General features: G+C 35.8%; 2 protein-coding genes across 3 annotated transcripts; one reads left to right on the plus strand and one right to left on the minus strand.

Annotated features, from left to right (window-relative positions):
* Positions 1 to 1,354: 1,354 nt before the first annotated feature.
* Positions 1,355 to 3,791, plus strand: LOC128858694 (protein crooked neck). The gene is made up of 3 exons (XM_054095167.1): positions 1,355 to 1,493; positions 1,551 to 2,523; positions 2,608 to 3,791. Exons 1-3 carry the CDS (start codon positions 1,458 to 1,460, stop codon positions 3,711 to 3,713), a joined length of 2,115 nt encoding a protein of 704 aa, XP_053951142.1. The 5' UTR covers positions 1,355 to 1,457; the 3' UTR covers positions 3,714 to 3,791.
* A 5,338-nt stretch (positions 3,792 to 9,129) lies between these two features.
* Positions 9,130 to 12,252, minus strand: LOC128858695 (DNA-binding protein K10). 2 transcript variants are annotated; one of them, XM_054095169.1, is made up of 3 exons: positions 12,118 to 12,252; positions 10,996 to 12,061; positions 9,130 to 10,038 (listed from the first exon to the last, which is right to left on the minus strand). In XM_054095169.1, exons 2-3 carry the CDS (start codon positions 12,022 to 12,024, stop codon positions 9,964 to 9,966), a joined length of 1,104 nt encoding a protein of 367 aa, XP_053951144.1. In that variant the 5' UTR covers positions 12,025 to 12,061; positions 12,118 to 12,252; the 3' UTR covers positions 9,130 to 9,963. The 2 variants fall into 2 exon arrangements, with proteins under 2 accessions (XP_053951144.1, XP_053951143.1); XM_054095168.1 differs by having other exon boundaries at positions 10,996 to 12,071; positions 12,136 to 12,250.
* Positions 12,253 to 16,109: the final 3,857 nt, after the last annotated feature.

Genomic DNA, 16,109 nt, shown 5'->3' on the forward strand with positions numbered 1-16,109 from the left:
CACTTGGAGGTTAGCCATAGGCTGCCGAGGGGCGACCGCTATTAGAAAACTGGTTCTATAATTTTGGTGTCTCATGCACGGAGATTCGAACCTACGGACTTCCAAATGGAAGACAAGGAGGCTTTACTGTCATCTATATTAACAGCTGATATATATTACAATGGCATTAATTTGTTCATGTCAAAAGTGAAGAAATTAAAGAAAACATGAGCAGTGACCAGGAAATTAGAATACCATAGCAATCAGCTGTTGTGATCAAACTTATGGGCATCACTGTAAACAATTATAGGTGCCACACCATAGCGCCTAGGTCTCGTAGTTCACTCCCCTATTCTAATTCGCTCTCTCATTCGTAACTCACTTCCCAATTATCCTTCGAATAACGCCATTTAAAATTTTGAAAACGAATTACTTTATTTATAGGGGATATAGTTTGAATTGCGAATTATGAACACATCGTTTTATATTTTATCAGAAATTTATCAAAAGGGGAAGTCAAACCCAATCGAATAAGAACCAAAAATTAGGAGCAAAGTTAGCACACGTTGAACAACAGAAATTGTTAAAAAAATATTATGTCGAGGAGACTGATGGCCGAGAACAATAACAAAAAGAGAGCTGCCAAAATCAATCACGAATGTGCCATAGCAAAAGTGTAAAAAAGTACCTTCACATATGCGGTAATTAGCAATAAATCCACAAAATTAATCAACCCTTTCACATATGGCAGATTAACTAAATATAATAAAATTGCAATCAGTGTCACTACTGCTGTGAAATAAACAGTTGGAGGTAATTCGTAAACGACGTTTAATGAGGATTCAAAAAATTATGGCAGCAATACGCATGCGAAACTCGTTATTACATTTTGTAGTAAGTAATAAGAGGACAAAGCGTTTATGGACACACGCTTTTTTCTGTTATATAAATGCATAAATAATAATACCTAACACAAATTTTATTATAATTAAGTATACAAACCTGTTTTCCTTGCCGGCATCCATTTTATTTAGTTTTTACTTTGACGTTTTTCCTTACATTCGTAAAAATAATTATTTATAGCACAGAAAACACAGAGTTATATGTGAAAAAGTATGCTAACAATCTAGGATTATTTTATAATCTCAGACTTCGGGAGAGAAATTTTGTCGCTTTAAGTCTCGCTTTTTAATTACGGATTGGGAATAAAGCACGAAAAAGTAGATATCTACTTATATGTGAACATATAAAATTCGCGATTTACAAATTTATAATAATCGATAAATTGACAAAAAAGTCACCATGTTGTAATGAGGGTTAAGAATAAAGCATAAATGTATTGATTGCAACTCTTTATTAATCAGCTGTTGGCTGTCCGTCCAGCATTTGTCAGTTTAGTCATAAGTTTCATAGTTTGTTTATTGTTATTCTGCTTCCGCAATTATATTTCATAAAATAAAATAAATATATCTATCAAAATGGAAAGACCGCAAAAGATGCCCAAAGTGGCAAAGGTAAGCTAAATTTTGCTTTAGCAAAGCTTTCGAAGTACATCTATGTTCTTTTTACAGGTGAAAAACAAGGCACCCGCCGAGGTGCAAATTACCGCGGAACAATTGCTACGCGAAGCCAAAGAACGTGACCTAGAGATTCTTCCCCCACCTCCCAAACAAAAGATATCAGATCCAGCTGAACTAGCTGATTATCAACAACGCAAACGCAAAGTGTTTGAAGATAACCTTCGGAAAAATCGCATGGTTGTAAGCCATTGGATAAAGTATGCACAATGGGAAGAATCACAAAAGGAAATACAACGAGCCCGTTCAATATGGGAACGTGCACTGGATAATGATCACCGAAACATTACCATATGGTTAAAATATGCTGAAATGGAAATGAAGAATAAACAAGTTAATCATGCGCGCAACTTGTGGGATCGAGCCGTTACCATCATGCCGCGTGTTAACCAGTTTTGGTACAAGTACACATATATGGAGGAAATGTTGGACAATGTAGCAGGAGCCCGTCAAGTATTTGAACGTTGGATGGAATGGCAGCCCGAAGAACAAGCCTGGCAAACTTATGTTAATTTTGAGCTTCGTTATAAAGAAATCGATCGTGCGCGAGCGATATACGAACGTTTTGTGTACGTACATCCTGATGTTAAAAATTGGATTAAGTTTGCGAGATTCGAGGAATCACATGGATTTGTACATGGCGCGCGTCGTGTTTATGAGCGCGCAGTTGAATTCTTTGGGGATGATTACATCGATGAACGGTTGTTCATTGCATTCGCACGTTTTGAAGAAGGTCAAAAAGAGCACGAAAGAGCGCGCGTAATTTACAAATACGCATTGGATCATCTATCCAAAGATCGGACGCAGGAACTTTATAAAGCTTATACAATACATGAAAAAAAATATGGTGACAGAGCGGGCATTGAAGATGTTATTGTCTCAAAGCGAAAATTCCAATATGAGCAAGAGGTGGCTGCCAACCCCCAAAATTACGATGCCTGGTTTGATTACTTGCGCTTAATCGAAGGTGAGTAATTGCATAAATCTATGGAAGAGATTTTCGAAATTGTTTTATGTTATTAATGCATTATTATGCTCTCATTTTACGTAGGTGAAGGTGTTGTCGATGTTATTCGTGAAACTTATGAACGAGCCATCTCTAACGTTCCACCAGCTAACGAGAAAAATTATTGGCGACGTTATATTTACTTATGGATAAATTATGCTCTCTATGAAGAACTCGAAGCCGAAGATTTGGAACGTACTCGCCAAATATATAAAACTTGTCTTGAGCTAATTCCGCACAAAAAGTTCACATTTAGTAAAATTTGGCTTATGTATGCACAGTTCGAAATTCGGTGTAAAGAATTACAAAAAGCGCGTAAAAGTTTAGGAATGGCGATTGGTATGTGCCCGCGCGACAAACTGTTTCGGGGATACATTGAGCTGGAAATACAGTTGCGTGAATTCGATCGCTGCCGATTACTCTATGAAAAGTTCCTCGAGTTTGGCCCGGAGAATTGCGTTACGTGGATGAAATTTGCTGAATTAGAAAATCTACTTGGTGACACGGATCGAGCGCGTGCGATCTTCGAATTGGCTGTGCAACAGCTGCGACTAGACATGCCAGAGCTATTATGGAAAGCTTACATTGACTTCGAAGTATCACAAGGTGAAACAGAGTTAGCGCGCCAGCTTTACGAGCGTCTTTTGGAACGTACACATCATGTAAAAGTTTGGATGTCGTACGCAAAGTTCGAATTAACACAACATGATGATGAAATGGCCGACGATGATCCCGAAATCAATATAAGACTTTCGAGACGTGTTTATGAACGCGCCAATGATACCTTGCGAAGCGCTGGCGATAAAGAGTCGCGAGTTTTGCTGTTAGAGGCATGGCGCGACTTTGAACGAGAATCGGGCGATGCTCACACGCTCAAGAAGGTAATGGAGAAAATGCCGCGTCGCGTTAAAAAGAGGCAGAAGATTGTATCAGAGAGTGGTGTGGAAGAAGGATGGGAGGAAGTGTTTGACTACATTTTCCCTGAAGATGAAATGGCACGTCCTAATTTGAAGCTACTTGCCGCAGCCAAAATGTGGAAGAAACAAAAAGAAGCTGTAAATACAGAACCACTGGCAGGTGAACTGGGTGACGTCATAAATGAAGAAAATACTAAGGCTAGCAGTCCGACTTTGAAAACAACAGTAGATTAACATTAAATGTAGTTTTTACTCCTTTCAGAATACAAAATAAAATTTGTTTGAGTGCTTTTGCATTATTTTTAATATAAATAGTGGGTATTTAATTCGGTTTTTCAAAATATAAGGGGTTTAGATTGGCACAAACACTTTTGCCACTTGAAAGGTGGCGCCTAGATATGGACATTTATATTTTTCCCAGAACGAATTACTGGCCGAGTATATTTATAGTACAATTAACTACCACTAGCCATAAGCTTGAAGGTCAGCAGGGCCATTTAGTATTTCGAGCAACTTACTTTCTTACTTATTCTTATTCTTTTATTATCGGTGCTGTATGTACCCAGTATGTTTGAGTAGTTAACAATTAGTAGTTCAGCGGGCCGAATTAATTGTTCAGTTCGAGCTTTTATTCGCCGTTTATTTGGCGGTTTTGGTTTACAAATTACGAAAAGTAAACAAGTTTGATAAGTCCCCGTCAGACCCTATAAATTTTTGAAGAAAGTTGTTGTTTCATGCTCTTTATTTCATACTAAATTCACATAATAATAAATAACAGAACATACGACTATTAACATAAGTTATCAGGCGGGGGTATAATATATAAAAATATTATTTTGGCACATAGGAATACAGATGTGGTGAACAAATATAAATTCGGGTATATATTTGAGCAGTTATCGCACTTTTCTTTCTCTTGGTGTGATAATCGCTTAAGCGATTTTGGCCGTGTTTAACAAAGCGCGCTCGTTTCTTTTATTCGTGCTAACCGGCTCCATCAAAACACACCAAGTGAAGCCAAGTCCTTCTCCATCTGAATTTCTTAACGCAGAGGGGACCTTGCTTTTCCTCTGCTAGCACCAGCTAGTATCCCATCAAATACTTACAGAGCCGACGATTGAGCAAGATAACGACAATTGAGCAATGTTTTAATGTTTTTATTATTAATTTATTATTATATATGAAGGAAAAAATGTATGGTAATATTTACCACATACCTTATAAGATACATACATATGTATACTTTGGTGCACATTTCATAGTCTAATATACATATGACCTACATATGTCAATGCATATGTATAAACATGCATATATACAATTTCGCGCAATTTTCAAACAAAAATAAAAAATCTATATGTAAAGAAGTATATATACAAATCATATGGGCATATCAAATGTACGAATCTATTCTCTACGTTATGATATGATTAGAAAAGTAGGAAATGAAGGGAGTGTTTCAAGTGTAATGTGTCTTGAAAAAGTCAAATCGATGATGTTGCCTCTTAGTGTTGTTGACTTATTAACGTCTGATGCACAATCGAAATCGAACATATCTTTCATGAATTTGATAAATGTTTCGTCATTTTTCATGTTTGTGTAAATGTAACATGATCAATTCTATTGCGGTTCCATTTACCTCCTTCTCTATATCGATACAAAATATCTATCAAACAAATAAAATTAAAATTTTCTTTTGAAAAATGCAACCATTCCATCAGTAGTTTCTTATGACGTTGTCACGTTAAACTATCGTCAGTAAACCGACTTTACAGACAACCTCTTTTTTTATAAGTTATACTTACATATGTATATGGTACACCTAATTCTCTTTTTATACGAAGTCACGAGTTAAAAAGAAAAAATATATAATATTTTTTTTTTCAAATAGAGAATATACTGTGCGATTTTTCGACGCTTGTACGAAGCGTTTAAATTAGTCTCGGGAAAAGTCTCCAAGACTCGGTAGATGTTGCTCTCGCCGCATGGTCTTGAAACTGGTAGATTGATTCACCTTGACCAATCTAGCAGTTTTCACTGACGACTGTTTTTCGCCCTCTAATTTTTTATTGCAACTAGTTCATAAATATTTACAAATGACTAACAAGCAACTTAATATTGATAGCATTACACAATTTTCACTCTACATGACATAAAGCATTTCTATGGAGGTATGAGATCGCTAGGTTTAGTGCGTCTGAACCTTCGTATTAATCCGTTGGTTTCAATTAAATTAAGTGCTTCTTCATTGATGTAGTTTTTTAGTCGTTCTTTATGGGTAACTACAATCTTTGCGATTTCAGTGTTGACGGAGTTTATTTTAAGGTCGCGCTCAATGTCGGAACTTCTGCAGTACCATGGTGCTCTGACAATGCACCTAAGGATCTTATTTTGGAAGTGTTGGATTTGGTTTTTCGTCCTTTGACTGGCGCACCCCCATAGCTGCGCACCATAACTCCATACTGGCCTTAGTATCTGCTTGTAAATTAACAGCTTGTTTTCTATCGTGAGACCTGATCTGCTACCCATGAGCCATTGCATGTTTTTGAGTTTGATGTCCAATTCTTGCCTCTTTTTCTTGACATGCTCTTTCCATCGAAGTTTGCAGTCAAGTGTCATACCTAGGTACTTCGCATAGTTTGAGTATGGGACCTGTTGATCATCTATTTATAGTGGTATATGTTGTATTTTAGTGTTTGTGAAAACTACGTGTACAGATTTTGTTTGGTTAAGTTTAATTTTCCATGTATTAGTCCACTGGCAGATCTTATTTAACGCTGTTTGTAATGTGGCTGTCAATTCGTTTTCAGTATCACCCTTTAATAAAGACTTACTTACATACTTAATATACATCCGCGAAGTAGTCCTATAGTGGTTTTTGTTGTTGTATGAGCTTACTAAGCTCTCTCTCTGCGACGTAGTCACCGGTCGACTTCGCTTAACTCATTTAACAGTAGTACCAGAATGTATACTGTTTCGACAGGTTGGGTTCAGAGGGAGAGGGGTGTTAGGTGAGTAGGTTTCATATGGTATGTGAAGAGATGGTTAGCATTGTGCGGTATGCCTTCACATGCAGAACATACTATATATTGGGTACGTCGTCGATTCGGCATAGGTAGGAGTTTAATCTGCTACAATATAAAGAAAGCAATCCCGCTAAAGTTACGCGGGTCTTGCGAGGAAGCGGAAGCTTTTCATCTTCAATAGGTGGTTATTGGACTCCGATAACTACATTCGCGGGTGGGGAGATTAGAAAAGTGGTAAGGGTATCCCGATGAATCTCGTTTAGTATTTGTCTGTATACTGTGCGGTGCAGTAGTTGTAAATGTATTTTGTGCTGGATCTCGTCAGTGTAGTTAAAAAGATGTTTCCTGACGTGCTATACTTCCAAACCATTTATTGCACTTTCAAAGGTTCCACATGGAAGCATCTTGGATCCGTAATTGTATATTCTATTTATTACGATATTAGCTTTTGCTCTCCAAATGCTACGCTTTTTCTGTTTGCAGATTTGAAAATTTATTTAGAAATTATATGCTCTTAACACGTTGGCTGCCACGTCGCACATTTGCGTGCGACACCTAAATGTTACCCTGAGGCCACGTCACACATTTTTGTACATTTTAATATGGAATTTTACATAGAATTTGGATTCTCTGGCCTGTGGTGAACATTTTGGTGTATTTCCCATGGCCGTTGTATATTTTTAACGGAATTTTTTGGATAATAAAAAAGTTGTAAATTAAAATTTGTTTTTTTATTAATTCTTTTAAAAATTAATTCATTTATGAACAAAACAAATATAAAAATATATATGTATGTAAATTCAAATGGAAATCAGTAGAAAAACAATAAACTTAAAATTAAAAATTCAATTTTTTAATGAAGATCAGTGCAAAAATTAATTTTTCTGGTGGGAATATTTAGGAAAACATTCTACACATAGTTGCGGTTTATTGGGCAGTAGGTGGTGGTCCTTTTCAAGCTCTTTCTGGCTATTACTCTATCAGCAGATTTTTTTGACATGGCATAACACAATACGCAAGCACGCCTTATTGTTTTTCCGTTGTCGTCCTTTCTTTTTTCTATAAAATGTTTTCCTTTTGTTATGGGTTCTGGAGACATGAAGTCCAACAAAGCATTTGAAGTCTCCTGCCGGAACTTGGTTATTAAAATTTGTTTGTTTGTAGCCTTTTTATATATTATAAAGGCATTTACGACAGACATTCCTAGTAACAGTTCAAAAGCCACTTAACACCGCTTCTGAGAGTGGTGGCGTAGGCGGTCATTTGATCGGATATACATATCAACACCTAATTTGGCTTTGTTGTAATCAATAACAGCAAGAGGTTTTTCAAAAGCTCGTTGCCTTCGCTTCCTGGTGGAAAACTAAGTAAAATAAACCAAAAATATCAAATACTACAAAAAATTACTGTCGCACATTTTCGTGCGACGTGGCCCCACAATATGTTTTATGATCTCCCAGGCCATGTCGCACGAAAATGTGCGACAGAAAAAAACCATTATAACTGCAAAATTAGCGACCAAAATAAAGTCGCGAGTAGACAAAACTTATTTTTAGGCACTAAGAAACAAAAAAGAACATAAATAAGTTGTTGGCCTCAGGTGACCAAAATTGTTAAATGACACTGCTCCTGAATATTAAGAAAAGCCATAAAGTTGAAAATATCATTTCGTCACATATGTACATATATGTATCACTGATACCTGTTTCGGCTCGATCAGTGAGATTAAGGATCTGCGCGTCTATTTTGGCACAAAATTAAATCTCTTTTGTCATGCCTGCATTTGATTGTCTGGCGTTGTTCTTCTGATTTCACTGATCCATATAACATATACCCGTTAGATGCCATATACTGAGTTTTTACGTTCCAAATTAGAATATGACGCTTTTAACTTTGGACCAAACCAAATTACTCCTGGTAACAAATTTTTATTGCAGAAATATGCTGCTAACCCAGGTCGTCCCACCAGCGATTTTTGGTTGCTCTTGCAAAGTTTTGCGAACGCCAAAATCTGATAATTTGTAATATTTATCATAAATTATCAAAAAACTATGCGGAGCGCGAATCGACCTTAAATCAAATACAACATGCTTGTAAAAATTTATGATTTACTAATATGTACTTTATTCAAAGTTTCACGCTGAAATAGACATTTATTACAATTATAAATATGTGTATATGTATATAAAGATAGGTTATGTATTATGTGTTCATTCCATTTCCTGATGAAACATCAATCATGGTTGAAATGCCTTAAACGAATTGCCTGTAATATGGTATGTGAACGACACATAGCAGACAACCGGTACTTTATTGTTGCATTTATGTGCAACAAAAGCAATCGGTTGGCCGCTCAAACACCATATACTACAAGCCCGCCAATTGATTCAAGACAAACAAATATCGCCGTTACACACGTATCGCATTATTCCTTTGCACCATCCGCACGGGATAAGCTCATCGCAAATTCTTCCCAAGAAGATTTTTTTAGTACTGATATAGGTATTAAGGACTATTAAGCATATTTGAACGTAATGTCGGTAGTATTTTTTATGTTTTTAGAGCTTTTTTATATGTACTATGTTTTTATTGATATTGCTTTTAATTAAAGAATTTCATATGTGTAAAGAATTTAATTTACTACTCGTACAAAATAGTTTGCATACTTTATTTTTCAAACTCATACACTGAAAAATTTTTTGACAAAATACAGATTTGCTGTGCATTAATTTGCACGGTTATTCCATAAACGCAATGAACTTAAGTATATAATATACTACATGAATTTACTTTTGACTTTGAGAAAAATATATTGTTGACAAAAGGCAAAATATTTATTGCAGCAATAATATTGCATTTTTTTCTTCACATTCATTTTTGCTTTATTATTTCTATTTTCTATTAATTTAGCGCAAAATATCAGTAATCGATCATATGCCAAAATGTGTCGAAATTATGTAGGCTTGTTAGGATGTATTTCTCCAATATATGCAATATAATTTAATATATTATATTTCTGTCATATGTAATTGCCATTTTTTGTAACAAATTCCATATCAATACAAGGTGTAGCAAAGTGCTTAATATAGAAATCATTTAAACATTTTATGTGGTTCTAATTTTAAATATAAATAGCAGAAATGTGCTTACAACTTTTTATTACTTTTATGTTTTTTCTTAACGAATTCTAATTTATGTTAAGTAAGTTATACACTACTTCTGGACAGTTATCATAAACCTTTTTTTTTATTTTATATAATTTTGGTTTATGATTTTTTGAGTTTATTTAAAAATTGGAACTATTTTTACTGCATTCCAGTGTCAAATACTCAAACTCTTTGCTATTGAACTTTTAATGCTGATTTACAAATCTATATTTCAGTGAGTTAGAATACACTCACTTTGATTTATTTGACTAAGATTTAATAAACTAACTTTTTGACGGGTAATGTAATTTTTTACTTTGCTTTTGCTTCTTTCTTGTTTTCTTCCTTTGTGGCGGTCTTGTTAATTGTTTGTTTGTCTTTAGCATCCTGCAAATAAATGCGCCCAAAGCATGGTTTAAGAAAACAATAGAAATTTCCATATTAAACATTCTCCATTTGTCATTTTGTAGATAGAACTTATAGTGGAGCGTCATATCAGCCATGTGAAGTGTTTGTATAGAAATACACTACATAAAATTATTAGTATTACGCAACGAAAACTAAAACAGCATTTAAAGAGGCAACATTCCCTTTATTATTAGCAGTAATACAAACACTTATGCAGCCATGGCAGTGATATAATGCAACAATATTTGTGCGAAATATATGTATGTACGTATTTTTCGCAAAATGTTGGCAATTTATTTTCAGGAATCTTTTAACGTACGTGTGACAGACGGGCATGAATTCTTTTATGCGCACGTAAGCGTACTTTATATAAAAGAAAACATACAAAGTGAAAACTGTAACCAGTTATGAAAGGTTTTCAAAATTACGAGCTAACGAATTTCACCACTTTCATATTTTTTATTCAATTTTTATCAGAAATAAATATTAAGTTTACATATATAAAAATTTCGTCCGTTTTTAAAAAAATTACCTCCATTTAGAATACAATGGATCAATAAATCGCTGCTATTAAAAACCTTTCAATATGCTTACACATGTCAAAGTAAAATAACAAAAATGTTATATACAATAATAAAACTTTTCGCGGATTAAGATGGGGTGACTAAACGAAAATTGTTTCAAAGATTGAAAAACTCCAGTTTTGTTATGCTTTCGTATTGTGTTGGTTTGGCGCCACTTTTTCTGAGCCAGACCTACTCATCTTACTCTACTTTTATCGTTCAAAAATATAACAATAAAATGGATATTGTGTTTGGGGAGAGTTCATATTATGAACGTCAAACAACAAATATCTGTTACTGTTAAAACATAATAAAATGTATGCAATTCGCAATTGAAACAATTTTGGTCCCTTTAGTCTTTTCAAGATTTTACCTTTGCCTTAACGGCTTCTGCCTCCTTTTTTAAATATTCCTCCCGCGCCGTTTCATACATCGATACAAACTTGTCGCGTTGCACTTTAAACTGTGCGAACAAATCATCATTTTTATTGCCTTTTAGCCTATTCTCAATATCTACTTTCTTATCATGCTCGACACGTATTTCATCTGTAACCCAAGGCTTTTCAATTGGATATTGATTAACGAGGTTTTTCAGTGTCTTTATGGTACTTTTCCCTTTTACCACCTTTTTCACTAACTTCGTATTGGGTTTCTTAATTTTTCCGGCATTATTAAATGGTGCTGGCGGCATAGCACGTGGCATGCGCGGTGGGATCATTGGCGGTATTGGTGGAGGAATTGGTGGCATGGGACCGACGCGTCCACTACGGCGCAGAAACGGTGGTGGTGGTTGTATGCCCATTGGTGGAGGCATGGGGCCTCGTCCCATTGGTGGCATCGGTGGGATCATCGGTGGCTGAAATCCATGTGGAGGTGGCATTGGAGGCATTGCAACGTTGCCGCGTGGTACTGGACCAGGTGGTGGGCCCATACGCCGTACACGATTCGGGACATTCGGCATTGGGCCAGAATTATTAAAATTGCGCGGTCCACCCTGATTACCACTATTAAATCTATTGCTATTTGCCCCATGTGGACCCTGAAATTGCATCCCTTTATTTTTATTCCAATTTCCGACCCCATTGTGCTGGACTTGTGGACTGCCAGGTGGTGGTTGGAATTGCGTTTGTGGTTTTCCCTTTTGTCTATTTTTGTTATTTTTCTTTTTTTGTTGCATTTGACCCATTCCATTTCCTCCTCCGCCTCCTACTGGTGGTGATGGGTTATTAAAATCCAGGTAACCAGGATTATCTGGAATCTGACTTCCATTGAACATCATTTGATTAAAATTTCCTACATGTCTAGGGCCACCACCGCCGTTGCCTACATTTTTGAAAGGTTTTTTGTAAGGCATAGCGGCAGCTCGGTGCATGGGTCTGCCATTTTGAAAATTTTTCGCCATTCTTTTTCCTCAGACCACTCTCCGAACAAACCTACTTCTTCAGAATGCTGTAAAAAGTTATTTAACAAATAAATTTAATTTTTTTTCGCTCACTATATCAGACAAATATACTTCAAAAAAATTGCAATGTTTTCTTCTATTTAAAAATACTGATTTAAATGACTTTTAAAGCACTAGGTATTTTTTCATTAAACGTATAACGAATACTTAACAAATCAGAGAAATCAAGGAAGTGTTATGTTAAGTTAATGGAATAAGAACATGTACAGGCTAGTTCAAATGTTATAAAATACAATTTACTCTTCTTTTTATTTTAAAGCTGTTTATACATTGCAACTTTCACTGGCGATTTGTTGTACGTGGAAAAGTGTGTTATACTGTAAACGAGGCGAATTTTAGTTGACCAGAATAACCAGAAGGCAACAGATTATATACACCCGCTTCCGTCTAGGACACACCAGGCTAACCCAACAACATCTCTTCCAAAACGTCCAACCACCACTCTGCTATTTTTGCAACGAGGCGAACTTAACAATACCACATATAATCGAAGGATGCCTAGCGCTTGAAACAATACGCCAATCTATGGCCAACCCCAATATAAGGGAATTGCTCTCAAATGTGACACACACCAACATAAAAGAATTTATAAGATTTATAACTAAACTAAACATTTACTTTGAAGTATGATATATATATACATAAGTCTTATTTGTACACATAGTAGAAATAAATTAATTTTAAGAAGCTGATGGCCTTAGTTGCTAACGCTTTTTCTAGATTGTTAAGGCATAATTATATTATCCTTTTTCAATAATAATAAATAAATAAATAATAAATCAGAGAAATCAAGGAAGTGTTAAGTTAATGGAATAAGAACATGTACAGGCTAGCTCAAATGTTATAAAATACAATTTACTCTTCTTTTTATTTTAAAGCTGTTTATACATTTCAACTTTCACTGGCGATTTGTTGTACGTGGAAAAGTTGGTTATACTGTAAAAGAGGCGAATTTTAGTTGAACAGGAGCTTGGAGGATTGGAGGTTCAATCGAAAGAGGTTTTGAAAACTCATAACCCTCCGTCAGGATGAACTGAGAATGTTTACGGACATTCTCTCACGTCATTGCAGAATGCACATGGGATATCATTCACTGACTCTTGCCGTTTCTGCGACCAGTCTCCGGAGATAACAATACACCTTATTTTTGAATGCGACGCCATATAGCGACGTGGGTTGAGACATCTTGACTCATTGCAGTCAGAAGAAAGGCTTATACGCTCAGTCTAACCCAACTCTATCTTAAGTTAAATAAGAGAACTGGGCTTGGATGAGGTTCTGTAATGGGTAGAGTACACTGAAAACCATGAGGTCGACGTCCAAACCAGAAATCTATTTATCTATCCACCTATTTCGACTTATACACATGGTTGGTCACGATTTCAGCTAATAGTTCCGTGACGTCAGATTCCTCAGACTTGGAATTGCTTAAGACAAATTTGTGTGTATTTGTATACTCTCAGCTCGAACCAAGGCACATTAAATGGCTAGCAGCAACAGGGTTGCAAATTTTGAAGTTTTTCATTTATTTGAACTCTATATTGTCAAGTTTTGTTTAAATTACTCTGAACTGTCAATCATCGTATATATTCATTCTAGTAGCCAAAAGCGAAAACAATATATGCTCCTTGATTCTTCTCTACTTCTACTTACTGTTCAATGTACTTTGGATTATACAAATTTAAATATGTAAATATATTCACTAGCTCTGACAAATTTTTATTGATATAACTTTTTCTAAGCATATTCAAATACAAAATGTAGTTTTCTTTTGTTTACCTTACATCTCCACTTTCTATTATATGTATACAAATTAAAATCTGTCAAATCTGTCAGTCTGGTAGCGTTGGACTTGTCTAAAGTTATCGATTTAACTTATCCTTCAAAGCTACTAGTTGATACATACGAATCTACTCCCCCACAGTGACTGAACAGGTAATCCACGAATTAACTGTATGGTAACATTTCGAAATCAAATTTCAAAACAAAGGAATATAACGGAAGGGTTGCCATAGCATGGTATCCTTTCCCCTTGCTTTTCAATTTCTATGCCCCGAAACTTCTTTAACCACCAGAGCTAGTTTATCTGATCTTATACACCGACGATTGCTCGTTATTGGGGTCCGCCAATGACATCGAAGACTTGTATTCATAGGAATTTCCAACTATCCCCACTAAATCCACTACGACTTATTTACAACTTGCACTAACGTCAAACTATCACTGCAAATAAAAATCGTTAATACACCAATACCGACAGTTAAAACCCCAAAGTTGCTGGGTGTAGCCTTCAATAGTTTGCTCTAAAAAAAAGGGGTAAAATACGGTACACTAGACAGGGCTAGTATACTGGGGCGGCAACCCTTGGTCGGGAATAAAAACCCGAGTCATTCCGGTAACGTAGAACCGGCTGCCATGGGAATGAACATCTCGGCGACCTCTCATCTCTTAGTTGAAAAGGTTTGTCATATTCCTCAATTGTGGCAAATAATTAAAGCTAATACATGTAATATACGGAAATTATTTCCAAATCTGGAAACTCCAATTTAGGAGGGGAACAAAAATAAAGAAGTAATCTATTCTGAGAGCACTTTTCTAAACTAATTTAATCATCGACCATTGACTCTGAAGAAATAGTTTGCTCTCTTTCTCGGCGCACGCAACCACGATTGCCACTAATGTCCGAAACCTCAACAAGTTCGTTGTTGTTATTATTGTTGTTATTGTAGCAGTAATACAACACTACTGCAACAATCAATAAGTTTGTCAAGTTCCTAGCCGTTGGTATTTGGAGTAAATCGAATAAAACGTAAGGCGATCCCTCAACAAATTCGTTGTTGTTATTATTGTTGTTATTGTTGTAGCAGTAATACAACACTACTGCTACAATCAATAAGCTTGTCAAGTTCCTAGCCGTTGGTATTTGGAGTAAAGCGAATAAAACTTAAGGCGATCGGACGGCAGGTTTTATATTATGACCTTGTCGCCTGGAGCTAAATATACCTTTCCGCCTGCCAAAATTTGAAATGAGAAATGCTACTGGATGTCTGGGCCTCTGGATATATGGGCCCCTCGACATATAGACGGAGTCCACCCACCACCTATGGCAGATGAAGAGTTTCACCTATATCCAGAGACCCACGTTAATTTAACACAATTATGCTCCGGAGACTGTAGTCGAATAAACTCCTATCTATCCAGAATACTCCCTGACATACTTAACATATTCAAATATTTACGTGCCCCCTTGAACCTACTAATTTAACACTCTTTCACTCTGCACCCCCACCCCGTCGAAATGGTCTATCGTTAAATAAGATTAACAATCACGACTGATGACTTCATCGCGTTTAGCAGGGATTGATAAACTGGTATAAAACTAACAACACCGCAAAGAGAGGACATACCATCTAAATGCGCAGGACACAAAAGATCTTTCAGGTCGAAGTGTTGGCCTTTGGGCACATTACAGAAACTAAATTATCAAAGAAAGTTAAAAAATGTAAGTATGATGGAGTACAAGGCTTGCCATCCGAAGCAAAATTATGAGGGTAGTTTGGCTGCAGAATTGTGTCCGCTCATTTCACACGTATTCTTACGCTCTTCCAATCAGTCGTTGTTCAGGCGACCATAAATGACTAGACATAGATGACTAGATGGGAAACTCTTTTTCTCGTGAGAGCGCTGAAAAATGAGCATTTTTATAACATTTACCAATATTGCCAAACCGGCAGAAACATGAATTGGGTGTTTTTTAAACAAAAATTGGAAATTTTTAATTTCTACACCACCATTGAGGTTAGTATTTAGTGTGGGGTTGCCCAATAGCCTTATACCACTCGTAAACACCTACATATACTAAAAAAAGGCACAACACGTATGAAATATGTACATAAATAACCAAAAAATTTAAAAATTTATATGTAAATGAAATTATTTAAAACTGAAATACAAAATAATAATAAAGTAATGAACACGAAAAACATAAGTTATAATTAAAAACATGACATATTGCGAATTTTAAA

The sequence above is a fragment of the Anastrepha ludens genome, chromosome 3 (genome assembly GCF_028408465.1).
Source record: "Anastrepha ludens isolate Willacy chromosome 3, idAnaLude1.1, whole genome shotgun sequence".
Taxonomy (NCBI): domain Eukaryota; kingdom Metazoa; phylum Arthropoda; class Insecta; order Diptera; family Tephritidae; genus Anastrepha; species Anastrepha ludens.